This window comes from Micromesistius poutassou (genome assembly GCF_964030765.1).
Source record: "Micromesistius poutassou genome assembly, chromosome: 13".
NCBI lineage: Eukaryota > Metazoa > Chordata > Actinopteri > Gadiformes > Gadidae > Micromesistius > Micromesistius poutassou.
In genome coordinates, this window is record NC_140283.1 from 17,326,091 (window position 1) to 17,341,921 (window position 15,831).

At 44.4% G+C, this 15,831-nt stretch overlaps 2 protein-coding genes across 4 annotated transcripts; both read left to right on the forward strand.

Moving 5' to 3' along the window:
- The first annotated feature begins 104 nt into the window (after positions 1-104).
- Positions 105-3,499, forward strand: LOC311357124 (YY1-associated factor 2-like). 2 transcript variants are annotated; one of them, XM_084477011.1, is made up of 5 exons: positions 105-299; positions 629-793; positions 1,118-1,243; positions 2,492-2,689; positions 2,819-3,499. In XM_084477011.1, exons 2-5 carry the CDS (start codon positions 768-770, stop codon positions 3,051-3,053), a joined length of 585 nt encoding a protein of 194 aa, XP_084333137.1. In that variant the 5' UTR covers positions 105-299; positions 629-767; the 3' UTR covers positions 3,054-3,499. The 2 variants fall into 2 exon arrangements, with proteins under 2 accessions (XP_084333137.1, XP_084333138.1); XM_084477012.1 differs by having other exon boundaries at positions 105-258.
- Positions 3,500-3,873: 374 nt separating this feature from the next.
- On the forward strand, positions 3,874-12,819 carry gxylt1a (glucoside xylosyltransferase 1a). Of its 2 annotated transcripts, XM_084477127.1 has the most exons (8): positions 3,874-4,125; positions 5,086-5,178; positions 5,380-5,557; positions 5,870-6,001; positions 6,450-6,701; positions 7,067-7,190; positions 7,323-7,495; positions 10,768-12,819. In XM_084477127.1, the coding sequence occupies exons 1-8, from the start codon at positions 3,968-3,970 to the stop codon at positions 10,927-10,929; spliced, it is 1,272 nt and encodes a 423-aa protein (XP_084333253.1). In that variant the 5' UTR covers positions 3,874-3,967; the 3' UTR covers positions 10,930-12,819. The 2 variants fall into 2 exon arrangements, with proteins under 2 accessions (XP_084333253.1, XP_084333254.1); XM_084477128.1 differs by lacking the exon at positions 5,086-5,178.
- Positions 12,820-15,831: the final 3,012 nt, after the last annotated feature.

Genomic DNA, 15,831 nt, shown 5'->3' on the forward strand with positions numbered 1-15,831 from the left:
CTTCGCTGGATTATTTTCTCCAGTGTCGGGGATGCTGCCTCTATCTGGCCTCCGCCGGGACCGCATGCACTGTGCACCCAGAACTGAACATGTGGGCGCAGAACCAGACATTATGCGCAAAACCACTTTAAACGGAAGTAGTGTAAATCTATATGTACACCTTTTACATTTCTCAAATCAACCCAATGTCATCAGTCAGGGTGGTTGCACTGTTGATTTTTGTAGTGGATGATGCTGGTGATTACACGGAAGCTCAAGGTAAGATGAGGATAGGATCGTACCATCTTTATCAATTTCTGGTAGGTTAATCCGTGATAGTAGAGCAGTCAATTTATATTAAGTATACCAATTTGAAGTAGTATTTTCATTAATGCGTTTCAATTGATACGGGCATGGTGTTATCTTCATTTTTCATCAGTCTCTAAATTTCACATCTGCCTGCCACAATGAGGTATAGGCCAGTTAACCTCACTTATATTTGCGTCAATGATTCATCAAGGGAGATTCATCAAGACAAACACATGATATATGTATCTTCTAAATGCTTCTCACTTTTAGTTTTTTGAAATGCTGAAGCTCTGCATCCCTGCCGTACGGCCGTTGTGATTGTCGTAATTTTACTAAACAGTGATTGGCTAAACCCCTACCATGTGACCGTCCTTCGCCCCGGAGTGGACTTCCCACGACAGCTGAGAGCAGCTAGACGGTTTCAGGCATCGTGAGCTATTTTAACTGCAATAATAATAATACAAAAAAATAAGCATATCATGGGAGACAAAAGGAGTCCCACGAGGTAAGGTGATGTTCTTTTAATTTTTTCCTTCATTGTGAAATACCTGACTAGAGGATGTGTAAGCAGAGCGCCCAGCCAGTGGATGTAACTGTTCCCCTCCAGGGTGCATGGCGCCTGCAGACTGGTTCATGGGGCCAGTGAGCCCATTCAAGGCTCCCTTTTTTCATCATGCATTGACTCTGTGAGAGCCAGCAGCCAAGTGGACGCTGTGTCCTTGTCCTTGTCCTTGTAGTGATTTTTTTTATCGCGGGTGTTATGCTTGATTTTACTAATAGAACTAGTTTCCACTGTCCGTCTTGTTTTTTTGTTTTCTTTTCTTTGAAGGCCGAAGCGGCAACCCAAGCCCTCCGCCGATGATGGATACTGGGATTGTAGCGTCTGCACGTTTAGGAACACAGCTGAGGCTTTTAAGTGTATGATGTGTGATGTCAGGAAGGGAACGTCAACTCGGTAAGAATGCGCGTATTTTCATTATTAGACATTTGTTGTGTGTTGTCTGATGGAGCCTGGTGTTCCCCTGTGCAGCCTGTGTCAACCTCGTTTGAATCTGTTTTATTTTATACACATGTATACTGTGGTGTGTCTTTGTAAATCAAGGGGAGGAGGGGACGTCGAGGTCAGAACCATTTCAGTCCACAATAACAACCCAGGAAAGGTTTTATTTAGACGATAGAAATGCCTTAACTTTTCTTGTTTGCAAGATTTTATAGAATACATTATTTATACAATACAATATAGCCTATACACATTTGGCATTGCAATTTCGAAAGTTTGGACAATAGTTTCTTATGAAAGATGCTCCGGTTTGTATTTAAGACCTCCCAAAATCTTGTTGACCTCCAATGGGACTGTTTTAAAGAGCCCTTGAGTAAAACACACTTTTGTGGGATGCGGACTGTTGCAAAAGCTAGGATAAACTGGAATGACTCAAATAAAGCATGCAGTCTAGCACGTATTCCCAAATTGCAGTTCCTCTGTTGTTCTAATTCCCTTCCCACTGGGAATGAAATTGGAAGACAACAAGTCTAGATGACGAAAGGATGGGGGCAATTTGACTCATAGTTCTTTTCCATTGGCAGGGCCATGCTTTACCAACCTCCAACTTAACCGCACCATGTCAAAGCACTTATTCTTATTTCAAGTTGTGTAACAACTGCGTTCTGTTTCATTCTCTGTTCTGGGGTGTAAACCAACATTAGGGAATTTGTTAGGATGAGGATCAGATGTCTGAGGTGGCAATACTGTAATGGACTGAATTGTAATGAAATGTCAGTGAATGATTTCTTATTGTATTGTTCAAATACCTCCAATACAAAAAAGCAGCATATTCTTCTCTCGTCTGGAGCATAACTCCAGACGTTAAACACGGATCCATTCAAAGCGACTCTGCTCATACAACATTTAAATTAAACATATTGTTTTTAAATGAAGGGGCTCACACTAATGCCAATATCCACCAAGCACCAGTTTGACTGACGTTGACTGACTTGAAAGCATTAATGCCAGCATGTTGGGTTCTAGTGTCTAGGATTTAACTAAATTATCTGCTGGTTAGGTATTTGAATCCCAGCCTGTCAGTTATTTCTTGTTAGGGCAATGTGTTTATCAGTCCAAAGGGGTATGGACATATGATCCCACAATAAAAGATAGAGGCTTCTCAGTGTGGGGACTGACCTGTGATGTGAATCTCTCTTACAGAAAGCCACGGCCTGTTCCCCAACTGATTACACAACAAGTAAATCAGCAGTTTGCACTACCGTCTCCGCCACCACCACCACCACCACCACCTCCACCACCACAACCTACACTACCCAAAAAAGAGAAAAAAGAAAAGGCAGAGAAAGAGAAGAACGACAAAGAGCCAATGCTTAAAAAGAACAACAATAAAACGATGAGGTAATGGGGAAAGAAATCCTGCAATCCTCTCTCCACCACGTTCAACACTTTTTTTTCTAAATTTTTGGCCTTCCGTCAATGCTCAGACGGCCTCTTCTAAACCTTCTGCTGCTTGTATCTTCCCATCAGGCCCAGGTTGAAAAATGTGGACCGGAGCAGCGCGCAGCATCTGGAGGTCACCGTCGGAGACCTGACCGTCATCATCACAGACTTTAAGGAGAAGGCCAAGCCTCCTCCGGCCACCGCTACCTCAGCAGACCTTCACAGCCACAGCGGCTCCGGCTCGGACAACCCGGAGCGGAGGGGGTCCAGAGCGTCCTCGCCGCGCGGGGAGGGCTCCTCGGTGAATGGAGAAGCCCACTGATGCACCACTACAGTTCTCCTCTCGGGATGATCCACATTCCCCAGCTCCTGTGTTCGTTGTAGGACATACGACCAATACAATAATCTTCAGTTATGCACAAAGCCACAAAGAGCTATATCGACTGAACGCTTGATGGGAGAACTATTGCATTAAGACGAGTGAACTGACCCAAGTCACAGAGTGGATTGGAATCCTGAGTTTTTTTCTGTGCCATGAGTCGAAGTGGCAAGTGGTTTGATTGTTCAATTATTGTATTGTTCCTAATACGGGTGGTCGGAGTATTGGGATTCATAGGATGAGTTTATATGCACTGTGTAAAAATGTGAAGCGGTCATCTCTGAACAATAGTTTACACATAGATTGTTGTTAGATTGTTTGCACTTGATATGTTGATTAAAACTGTTTACTTTGACACATTTTCTTTTCACTATGGCAACATTTAAGAAGCCCATCCCCTCCCACGAATCACTTGGTGTTATTGTCTAACTGAGTCGTTGTTGTGAATTTAATCAGGATTTTATAATAAACTTTATATTTCGAGATAAAATATGTATAAAACAAAGATATATAGATAGATATATAAATGATGTCAATTGAATATTAGTTGCCAGTGGCAAACCTTTTCTGATCGTTAGTCTGCTTCGATCTGTCAATCAGTGTAAGTGTAAGATGTTTTGATTCATTTTAAGTGTTGGCATCACAACTGATGAATTTTCCTCGCATAGAGAACACGATGGAGCCTTTGCGACAGGTTGTGACTGATTCTGTTAAAACACATGTACATCTTAAAGTGGGTGGATCAGAAGATTACAAACAACTGTCTTGGGCAATCCTCAAGTAGAACAGGTTGGTCTGTGCGTCTGTCAGACCTTCAAGATGCTGCGGCGTTTTCTCCAGTGACTTGTCAACCCAAAATGCGATGCTATCCTGATGCACTTCTCGTATGCATACTTTTAGCAGTGTTTTCATCTCTTTACGTGTTGAATCAACTAGCCTCTAGTTTAGACGCGCAGGACGAGAGGACCGTCGGCAAATCGCAAGGCGTACCACACAGCGGCCGCCATGACACGGGGTAGGTGGTCAGTAAAGACCCCGGTGTGGTTTGGCCTTCTGGACGTCAGAGGCCTCGAATGTGCCAGTACTACGACGCGGCTCGGGAGGGTTATCAGTTTAAACTTTTTAATGTAACTGCATTAAATTGGGCATTGCTTTACTGGTTGGAGTCGACTCGACGCCGTGTGCTGGCAAGCATTGGCTAATAAGGGGCGTTAGCAGGGAGCTAGCCGGTTAGCTACGAGTTAAAGCTTGACGTTGTAGTACTGTTGTTAGGGTTAACGCTGTCGTATGTAAATACGCCAACCCTATATCATGTTATTTTTTACTTATTTCTGAAACGCTGCTGCGTTTATGGTACATCCTAGATTCCGTCAGTATTTCCGGTCTTTTTAAAAGCCTGAAACCTGGCTATTCTGTTAATCTTACAGATTATGATGATGCTTGACGTTACGCCTTGATTTAAAGTAACACCATCTGCTGATTGAAGGGACACTTTTTAATTGAAGCGTACAAAGCACATGAAATACACATTATGCCGGCTTTTTACATGAGTGACCAGGTATAGTTTCAAGACCAGTACTGTGTAATAAGCAATTGGACAGCATGTCCTTAAGACAAACCCTACTAGGGCAGGGTTTGGAGTTTGGCTTTTCAATAATGTCATTGCATTACGTTCATCATGCTTTTACATGTCATTACTGTCAGTACCTATGTAAATACACCAATGTAAAGTGTTAACTGACAACAATTCATTTGGTAAAGACCTGTTAATATAATAGTTAAAGAACTATTAATAGTAACTGTATTGGCTGCACTATTATGTTACACTGTTTCAGTCTAGCAACATGTGAAGAGTGTCCACATTGTCACAGAGTCAACCGATTGTCTCCCATCTAAAGCATATACTACACAATCATACATGGCATTCAACTCACCTAGCAGAGATCCCAAAGATCACATGTTTTCATTCTGTCAGGTGTAATCCATTGCCAGTATCTCACTGGAACCCGTATTGGAGACAGCCTGCTGATGTTTGTGGAGTGAATTGCTTGTTGGAATCACCACATAGGTACGCCCAGCTTTGCTGTAGCAATGATGCCAATCTCCTTTCCCTTAATCACTGTGACAATCACCAGAGCTTTCTCAGACAAAAGCACAGGAAAGATGTTACACACTAAAACATCTGCCCTTAGATTCCCCATCTTGACATTAGGTCCTCAGCACCTGTTGCCAACTAACGTGTCACTTCATTGTGTATGTGAATTCCTAGGGAGAGGCTAAACACCAAGACAAGCAAAGATGAGAGGATGCATCTGGCGGTGGTGGCCTGTGGCCCCAGGCTAGAGGAGACACTGGTGATGCTGAAGTCTGCTGTCCTTTTCAGCACAAAGCTGCTCCACTTCCATATCTTTGCAGAGGACCATCTGCATAAGAGCTTTAAAGATGCTGTGAGTTCATAAGAAAAACACGACAACAATAAACGGCTTAATATACAGCATTTGGCACTGCATCCTGCAACCAAGGTTTTCTTTTTTATTAAATCACACAAATTGGTCTCGGGAGGGGGGGGGGCATATTTATTTCCCGTCCTTTCTGAGCAGGGATATTAAATCCTAATCCTTCATAGTGACCTAGCTTTCATGTTTCATCTAACATAGGAACCTGGTTGACCTGCAGTCAAAATGCACATACAGTATGTGTGTGTCTTGAATAAACGTGCAGCTATTCACTTCATAATCACTTCTTTTTTTTTTTTAAAGCTGGACTCTTGGCCTGCTATGGTCCAGCTGCAGTTCAACACCACCACCTACCCCATCACCTTCCCCAGTGACAACGCTGCAGAATGGAAGAAGCTCTTCAAGCCCTGTGCCTCTCAGAGGCTTTTCCTACCTGTAAGTTCTACCAAGGCCTCCGTACACCAAACCCCAAGCATAGCGCACTTCCTCGTTAATCAATGAGCCCTTCCACACAGCAGGCGCAGCTGAAGCTCTGCAGAGAGTAATTCATTTTTCTATGTGTGGGGTCTATTTATACCACCTACGCCTGCCATTTCTTAGACATTATGAAGTCATTCAGTACAAAAACGGTCAGCGTCCAAAGCGCTCTACACTTGAGCATGATGTGTGTGTGGACTGTGGAGGCCTTAATGCTGGGTCATTTTCTCTTTCAATCAACATTCAGCAACAGGGGGCAGGAAAATCTACCGGTAGTCAGCTTTCCAAACCCCCTACCTGCTTCTTCAATGATCTGCATCTGAATTCACTGCAAGTTGCTTTGCATAAGAGCATCCGCTAAACATCAAAATAGTAACACAACCTCTTATGTACTCTGGTTTTCCAGCTGATCCTGAAGGACGTGGACTCAGTGCTCTACGTGGACACGGACATCCTCTTCCTGAATCCCATGGACGAGATGTGGGCCCTGCTCTCCCGCTTCGACGCCAGCCAGCTGGCCGCCATGGCGCCAGAGCACGAGGAGCCGCGGATTGGCTGGTACAACCGCTTCGCTCGCCACCCTTACTACGGCTTGACGGGGGTCAACTCGGGGGTCATGCTGATGAACATGACCAGAATCAGGGAGAAACGTTTCAAGGTCGTTTTTTTACCTTTTTGTTTTCTTTCGGGTGACGTTTATATAATGTTCATATATATATATATATGTTGGTGTATATATATTCAGTGGTATTAGTGTTTATTTTATTCATAATGATGAATTGGATAGAAAAATTAGTTTGAAGATATTTTGGGTCTTCTATATTTACAAAAATCTGTTTGGCAAGTTATGTTTGTCAGTTAAAAATAGTTTTAGGAAACCCTCAGACATTGATTTTCCGCTGTACCACTAGAGTTAACCACTAGAGGTCACTGACTGTCCTTCCTCTTTGCCTGCATTTTTGAAGGGACGGCAGAGATAGTATTATTAACATAGCTCATCTTTGTGTGTTTCCCCCCTAACAGAATGACATGACATCTGTTCCACTGCGGTGGGATGAGATGCTCATGCCCCTCCTCCAGAAGTATAAACTCAACATCACCTGGGGTGACCAGGATCTGCTTAATATCATATTCCACCATAACCCAGGTGGGCAACCCCGGGCCTATTGCTCATTGAGTGACAGCTTCAGGCATACAAAGATTGTTTTCTCTCAATAACCATACTTGTCATGTTTGGATATGGTTTTTCACTCCCCCCTGTGTTTACTATGTCCTACAGAGAGCCTGTATGTGTTTCCATGCCTGTGGAACTACCGTCCAGACCACTGCATCTATGGCAGCAACTGTCAGCCGGCTGAGCAGGAAGGCGTGTTCATTCTCCATGGCAACAGGGGTGTTTACCATGACGACAAGCAGCCTGCATTCAGAGCTGTCTACGAAGCCATCCAAAAGGTAATGACATCTCAACCGAGATCTTGACCGAGGTGTGTGTGTGTGTGTGTGTGTGTGTGTGTGTGTGTGTGTGTGTGTGTGTGTGTGTGTGTGTGTGTGTGTGTGTGTGTGTGTGTGTGTGTGTGTGTGTGTGTGTGTGTGTGAGATTAATAAATTGTTATTGCTGCTCTATACATTGGTTGGGTCAATATTAAAAGGCATGAATGAAAGGTGCATAAAATATTTACAGGTGATTTCATTATCACATACTTGCTGTACTTTGTTTGTTTTATCACTATTGTATATGTGGCACTCTTGCCCTATTCATGCACCTTAAGGTGTGTGTGTGTCTCTGCCTGCGTGTGTGCGTGTTCTTCTGAGATTAGAGATTAGGCAGTAAAAATTCAGTGACCTATGTATAACATAAAGGGCGAAATATGAAGCACGCAAATGTGTTGCTCATGCCAGTCGCAGTATCAGCCCAGTGGTCAGCCCACACACACCTCATTCCTGCAAGAGACCATCTGCAGTGACCTCTGTACACTCCCGGTTCATGCAGAGGCACACTTGGTTTTTCCACATTAATGGAGTTGGAAGCCGTACCGCTGCCGAGCCCCGCGGTGCCTCTTTCCATTGTCAAAGTGCACTCTAAGCAAACTACTCGGAGTACCGCCCGTTATGGCCAGGTGGAACCGCTACATCAAATACGTCAATACGTCATTATCACACAGCTTTCCCATCATCCCCCACATTGCCCGCTGCCACTTTCTTCCTCCAGCATCAGAATCCTTCACAGAGAGCAACGCCGCCACCCGGAGAGCTCGCTCTCCCTCGCTCTCTCTAGCTCTCTCTCTCTCTCTTGCTCATTCTCTGGCTTTTGATCTTTCTCTCACTTTTTCGCTCTCTCTCACTCTTGCTCTCTTTCTCTGGCTCTCTCTCGCCCTCTCACTCAATCCCACTCTTAACTCTCTCATTCTTGTTCTGTCTCTCTGGTTCTAGCTCGCTCTCTCTCTCTCTCGCTCTCTCTCCAACTCTATCCACTCTCGCTCCCCATCGCTTTCTCCGCCGGCGACCCACTTTCAACTCGGCTCTCTGAATTCAACTGTTGATTATTGGAGCTGTTGTTGGTATGCTCACGGGCGGTGGTAGGGGGACCAGAGCTTCATTAGCCGCTCTCCATCCATTAGCGCCGTGGGCTCCGGACCGGCCACTATCAGTGGGGGCAATGTTCTCAGCCATTAAGTAAATGAGCAGGCTTCATTACAGTGCCACTCTCCTCCCCCCCCCACCCCTCCCCCCGTCCCGTCTCACCGCACCGCCATCCGTCTCCTAAGACAGCGCAAGCACACGCGCCGCACGAGTAGCCCACCACACACACACACACACACACACACACACACACACACACACACACACACACACACACACACACACACACACACACACACACACACACACACACACACACACACACACACACACACACACACACACACACACACACACCAGTCTTGATGTTTCACCTCCTCCCCCCCCCCCTTCCCGTCACTTCCCGCTTCGCTCATCTTCCTCCGTCTCCCCTCTGGGTGTGTCTGCTCTTCCTCCTCTTCGTCTCTCATCTTCCTCTGGCTCTCTCACCTCTTGTCAATCCTCTTCTTTGTCTTTCTGTCTCTCTCCATGTCTTATCTCATCTATCTCTCCTGGTCCATTTTTTTTGGTACTTTCAACAAGAACCTTTTAAAGGTGTGATATTATGCCACCAGGTGTGGGAGTGATGAGCCATTACAAGCCTTTTGAAAATCTGTTTTAGTGACATTACAAGTGGGCGTGTCCACCTAGATGTATGCTGGATACATCAGTTTACATCAGCTTACCCAGTGGACTGTAGCAAATGTTGCTTATCTATCCATCATACATCTAGGTGACACTCCCACTTGTGATGTCAATAAAACACAGAAAAAGGCAGTTTTTCACTGGCTTGAAATGGCTACTCACACCTGGTGGCATGATATCACCCCTTTAAAAAGAGACTGTTTTTGGTTGGTACAGATGTTTTATATGTCAGATATTGATCGAGGCCATCTGTTTGTGGCTGAAATGCTGCTGGACAGCGGTGGGATGTGCCGTTGTGTTTTGCCGTCTTTACTTACTTTGACCATTTTTTGGGTAGCCGGTATCTGTCAATATTTAATGTTTATACCATGTCCACAGACGCATGAAGGTGAAGCTAGCTGTATATTCAAGGAGTAGCCACTGACTCTGCACATGCCTGCAGCAATAGTTATATTAAAAACTAAACGGGTATAAAGGTGTGGATGAAACCCTTCTGTGAATGTTGATACATGGAAAAACAGAAATCTTGCCAGCGTTGACAGGTTCTTACACCTGGCTTCATCCACATCCACCTCCTAAATCTCTCCTCTTTTTTTCTTCCTAAACGTTCCTCCAATGACAGCATCCGCCGTCGCCCTCCCCAGCCAACGCAGCCCGGATTCAATTTCCAGCCAATTCGCAGGAAAACTCTCATTTCCCGTCCCACCCATATCCCACTAGTCAGCTCATCTCCCTGAGGCGGGCCCGGCCCACCTAGCGGAGCAGGCGTTGGCTGTAAAAGACCCCTGGCCATTACCCCACTCGAAGGGAGACCCATAGCAGTTGTAAAATCTTTAGTGCTGATGCAACGTGGAGACGGCGTGATGCTCCGTGTGGACAACACCCACCGCTGGCATCAGCATGAAAATCAATAGGCAGCCTTTTAATGGGGGCCTCATTGGCCACTATCACACACGGAAGATGATAAAGCCCAGTGTGCTTTTAGTGACCCTAATGCGCGGGCCAGAGCAGAGTCCAAGGAGACCTCATAAAACTGTGATTTATTGCCTTATTTACTATGGAAGTAAAAAGACAGAGATACCCTTTTAGAATACCAAAGAGCCCGCTTTGTTATTCTGCCTGGTGATTTAAGAGCTTTGGTCTGTACAATTAAATAGCAGTTGGATTTCAATTCTGCTTCTGTCTTGGTACATGTCCCAAAGCTACACATCCATTATCCATACAGCCGTTCTTTGTATTGTGTCGTTCGGCACAATACTACTCAAATCGTTATTCATATTCCACGTCGGAATCGAGCGAAAATGAACACAATTCAGCAGGAGAGAGTAATACCACCGTGGTTCACACAGATTGCCACAAAGTAGTCCCAGCACGATCTAGAAACGGTTTGCTCGAGGTGTTTTATGGCTCATCATCTTCTACTTCTTTTGGTTTGTTTTTGTTTTTGTTGTCGTGCCCAGTATCCTTTCGGGGAGAGCATGGCACGCTCGCTGCTGCTGCCTCTCGAAGCGGCACTGCAGACCACCACGCACACCTACTGCGGCAGGGCCAGCCACCTGTTTACCCAGAGACTCCAGCACAGCGCGCGGCACGCCCCGCACACACACAGACGGCAGCGGTGAGGACCGCTCGAAGGATGCTGATGCTGATGGTGATGATGATGTTGATGATGATGATGGTGGAGATGGCAGTGTTTGATGGTATCATCAGCATCCGCTCGGCACATCAGTCCCGCTTCACCGTTAACGACTGATGTCTTTTCTTCCCGCCAGACTTCCATGCTATGAATGTTTTAAACGGGGCCCTGGTGGGGAACTGGAGTTCTTTGGGGAGACTCTCAGCTTTCCCCCTAATGGGCCAGGCTCAGACACTCCCCACCCGCGCACACACTGGAACACAAACGCACACACACAAATGTGTACACACACACACACACAGGTCGATCTGTCACACTGCCGCCTGGGTGTGTGATTATCTCTTAAAAGCTGCCACATGGGACCTTGTGTCTTTTGCGTAGTTATTTTTTATTTGAAATGGTTATGGGTTACATATGCGTCTAATGGAGGCAAAATCAGGTAAATAAATATCCTCTTTTAGTACGTGAAAAGAAGCACTGAAACCACTTTGCCCAGCCAACCTTGTATACGACGTACCGTCTGTATCTCTGGCAATCAGCTGCCACGGCCTCATGGGTAGGGAAACCGACAATCACTTTCACCAATGTCATTACTTCTTAAACAGAAGTACAGTTGGGTACTTTAATGAATTGAATTTCATAGTGAATGATAGGGTAAGACGATCACATTAGACTGATTGATTGCATTATTATATATTATGGTTAGTATAATGGTTATTATAATTATTATATGTGACTGTGGGCCTTACAGGCAGTGTGTTTATGTGTACTGTAGAAATGGGATTTTTTATCTAATTGAGGCAATGGCCCCAATGTTGTGACTATAACCGCACATAAGTCTGATTAGTTTTACCATTCCATTATCAAATGTGTACTATATCTACAATTCTCCAAAATGCATCCTGTCCTCCCTGGATATTGGGTTCATGTAAGTCTACTGGCTTTTAGACGGCTTCTTCTATCTGCAGGAAAAAGCTTTTCATACGAACCATACAAATAACAAATAATGATAGAAATCACAAATGATTGTACTCCTTTCAATGTTTGTATGTATGTATCGGTATAATTAATTGTGTCTACTCAATCTACTCAGATTTCATGATACAAATGTGATGATGATGTCAAATAATTTGCACTATTCATTTTTTTGTGTACCAGCCTTTCTGCAGCGGTTGTTATGATCTTTATTTACGTTTAAATATTGAACATTTCCACTAAACAGCTTTTATGCCAAAAAAACATGTATGTTTATCAATTATTAATCATGACATGTCATTCATTCTCAAAACGGTACAATTTTAGCGGCCACATTAGCCTAAAAGCGGTTATTAAGTCAAGATTTGGCTCAAATTACAGAAACAACACTGGAGTACCAGACCCAGTTCCCTTTGATCGGTCTTAACTATAATTGTATTTATTTGATCATTTATGAACGTTAAATATCAAAAGTGCGTTTCATCAGTTGGTTATGTTGTTAGTGAAGCTTGCTGCCACTGAAACGGCTGTTGCTCAGTGGGTTCACAGAAAGCAGAAAGCATGACCAATGAGATTTCTGTAAGCTCAAAATGAGAAATCAATGTGTGTGAAGACTTCAGAAAGACTTGTCGGCTAGCCAAAAAACGAGTTGATGTGTTGCGGCCTGTAGCCTCTGGGCCCTCGCTTCACAGGCAGATGGAAGACGTGCGTCGAATGAGCTGGATGGACTGGATGAATTTTAAATTCCTAAAGAGACGGGAAGGTTGTTTTTTTTTTTTTTCAACATTTCAACATTTTCTTCTAATGCCACCCTTCCAAATGTCTTATTATAGCACCAACATTGACATTTTCAAGTACTTGAATGATGGAATAAATTTTTGAACATCTAATAAACTGCATACTTCATTCGTAATCAAAGATATTTCGATAAAAAAGGTTAAACCAATAAGAGAAGCAGTGGATAACCAGTGGGCATGATGTACATATTTAGGTTTTCAAGCTTGGGCAACTTTGTACCTTTAATGGTGGGTGGAAATACTTGCTATGAATATGCCCGTCGCTCATGTTATTAGTGTTATGAGCGGGACTATAATGAGGATTTTTCTTCTGGCGCTTTCAGGTCAAGTAATAGACTGATGAAGCCACATTCAAGGAATCATTCATTTGGTATAATTTGAATACCAGCCAGCACGTTGTGCAAGATGGATGCTTACAATAAACAATCGCTTTTTTGGGGGTGAAAAGGCTAATGCTACAGGGTTGCAGTGTGAGTGTGATGGTAATTGAGGTCTGATTTTCTTTCTTTCATTTTGACCTGAACTGCCAATGGATTATTCATGCCATTGCTTGCGCGCTTTGCTTCCCTGATGCGCAGTAGCACTCAGTAGACACAGACATAAATTACATCCGAAGTACTTACGGAAAAAAACAGAGAAGAAAATGGCAGAAGACAGAGTATAACAGGATGCGTGAGTGAGGGAAAGGTCATGTTGTGTGTAAGTGTCTGTGTTGCTGCACCGCAAGACGCTGTTGTTTAAGTCTGGTCATTTGTCTTCTTCTAAATAAACTATGTTGTGTTTTGACAGTTATTTTCATAATATTCTGACTTGGCTAGGCAGGAACGAAGCAATGATTTGTACTTAATTGTGGAGGAGAGGTCAGCAGATTTAACAAACTCATGATATGCATATTTTTGCCACAGATATCGTAGGCCTTGACTCTTTTTCCCTTCTCTGTCCAATATTCGATTTTTAATGTTTATGACATTTTAAATACCATTATGTGCTGACAGTTGAATGAACGGAACTGAATCTGTGATTTCGGGATACATCTTCAGCATCAAAACCTGGCCTTAATCGGAGTTCACAGTACTCAGCCGGTGCTCGCCCTCCTACCTTTCGGTCCAATACACTGCAGTGAAAAAGTTCATTTGGGGAAACCGGCCGACCTGCCTTGGCGGTCTGACAACAAGAAGTTAAGGCTTCAGAGGGAGTCTGTGACCACATGACCCGTGATATTGTGCTCACAACCCGGCACCAGTACCAGGTTGTCAAGAACATAATAACACCTGTGATTCATTTTCTTCAGTGGAAATGCTGCTTCCCTATTATTATTCTACAACAACGACCCGTACGCAAACAGCCCTACTCGGCTTCCATTTTCTTTCCTTGGAGTTAGGTGTTGGGAGAGAAGCTAAGTAACTGCCATATCTCCATGTCTTTCCCGCCCTTTCCATCATGGCTGCGGGCAGAGCGGAGATAGAGCGTTTGTGCGAGAGGAGGGAGAACGTTTTCACGAATCCATCTGGCAGCGCTGCTGAGACAGGTAGAATAGTGCTGATAAGTCAGGCTTTAAAACAATGAATATAATTTACTCGTTAGCATTAGCTATGCATGAGCTCTTCTTTATCATGCCGAGCAGCGAATTTGCTACTGTAAGCAGGAGCCGAGGAGATATATAGTATGTACGCATATGGAAATAAAATGGAAATGAAGGGCCAATTCAAGAGAACCAGCGTGGGCCTCACGGGATCCCAGTGTGAAGTACGCTTACAACCACGGGCAGTTAAGCATAAGCTCTTTGCTAAATGGGGGGGATTGTTCACCAAACTGTTCATCTTTCACTCTGAGCTGACGAAAAAAATACTTTTTATTGAGGTAGTTTCTTATTTTTCACCACATTGACATTCTCGGCCTACAGAATGATCTAGTTTTCCTATCCCAGACAGTTTCAATTTTTATATTTAAAATGAATCAGTGGCCAGTATCCCCTACTGCTACACGGATCAACATTTAACAAATCCATAGCCAGGCAAACCCTGGGAGCAGCAGTCATCATTCTCACTCCAGAACCATAAACTGCCACTGATTCAGTTGAGTCTCAGCGTTTACCCCCACCCCCCCCCCCCCCCCGTGCAGCTCCCTATATGAGCATCCCGGAAAAGTCCGCCGCGGCGGCAGAATGTTTTATGGCAACGCCGCCCTCCGCGCGCACACAAAATAACGACGTTATCACTCGGACCTACTCTCGCATTCGCCCTTTTTCCAGACGCGGCGGCAGCAAAAGTCAGCGTGATTCATGGTCTGAACTCCTCAAGTAATACTCTCAGTAATACTACGCGTATAAAAGGATATCAATCTCTTCAATTGACGTTTTTTTTCTTCTTTTCTTTCTCTCCCTTCCGTCGTCGTTAATGAGCCGCGTCTCGATGCCCCCAGGCCAGCGGAACCGCGGGTTGGAATCAATGGCTCGCCAAGTGTTGTGAGCGAACTAAATGCCCTCTGATTCAACGAGGGTGCTCGCTTGATTGTCTCGCGGGCCGCCGCAGAGAAGGCGCATCCGCGGACACGCACACGCGAACCCACGCAATGATTTCCTCGACGATTACAGGGCTCTCGTTAGTAGATGAAGATTGCTGCTGGAGCGGATTACATACGTTACACACTTTGCTCAGATGTTTTTTTTTTACAGGATGTGTGGGCTGTGTTCCTGCAGGCCTAAATGCATGTTTATTTGTACGTCCAGTGAGCTTGGATAATGTTGACTGATGACTTGTAGCAGTGGCCCACATGCATTTCGTTTTCATTTTGTATATAGTAAGGTACTCAAACTGTGTAGTTAAGTGCAGTGGCTGTAGGGTGTCTGACTGCCAGCCAAAGGTACTGGTACAGTCTGCCTGCAAGCGTGCTCGAGCAAGAGGCCTAACTCCTACCTGCTCAATAGTAACACGCATCTAAAAGAACATACGCACTCGTAAATGTCAGGCATGTGGCTACTTGAGCAGCAGTTTCAATCCTATCTGTGCGGAGCTTTGTGGACATCCAAATGTGCCACAACGTCAAATCCCATCCTGTTCTTCTTTCTAAAGTGTAACTTTCTTTTTAATTACTGAAATCAATCTCACAGGCGTCGA

Bases quoted from the DNA above. Each gene is read 5' to 3' on its own strand.
- gxylt1a (XM_084477127.1), top strand. From the start codon at position 3,968: ATGCGATGCTATCCTGATGCACTTCTCGTATGCATACTTTTAGCAGTG. The intron at 6,002-6,449 runs GTAAGTTCTACC...CTGGTTTTCCAG, and splicing joins CTCAGAGGCTTTTCCTACCT to CTGATCCTGAAGGACGTGGA. The intron at 7,191-7,322 runs GTGGGCAACCCC...TATGTCCTACAG, and splicing joins CATATTCCACCATAACCCAG to AGAGCCTGTATGTGTTTCCA.
- LOC311357124 (XM_084477011.1), top strand. From the start codon at position 768: ATGGGAGACAAAAGGAGTCCCACGAG. The intron at 1,244-2,491 runs GTAAGAATGCGC...TCTCTCTTACAG, and splicing joins AGGAAGGGAACGTCAACTCG to AAAGCCACGGCCTGTTCCCC. The intron at 2,690-2,818 runs GTAATGGGGAAA...TCTTCCCATCAG, and splicing joins AACAACAATAAAACGATGAG to GCCCAGGTTGAAAAATGTGG.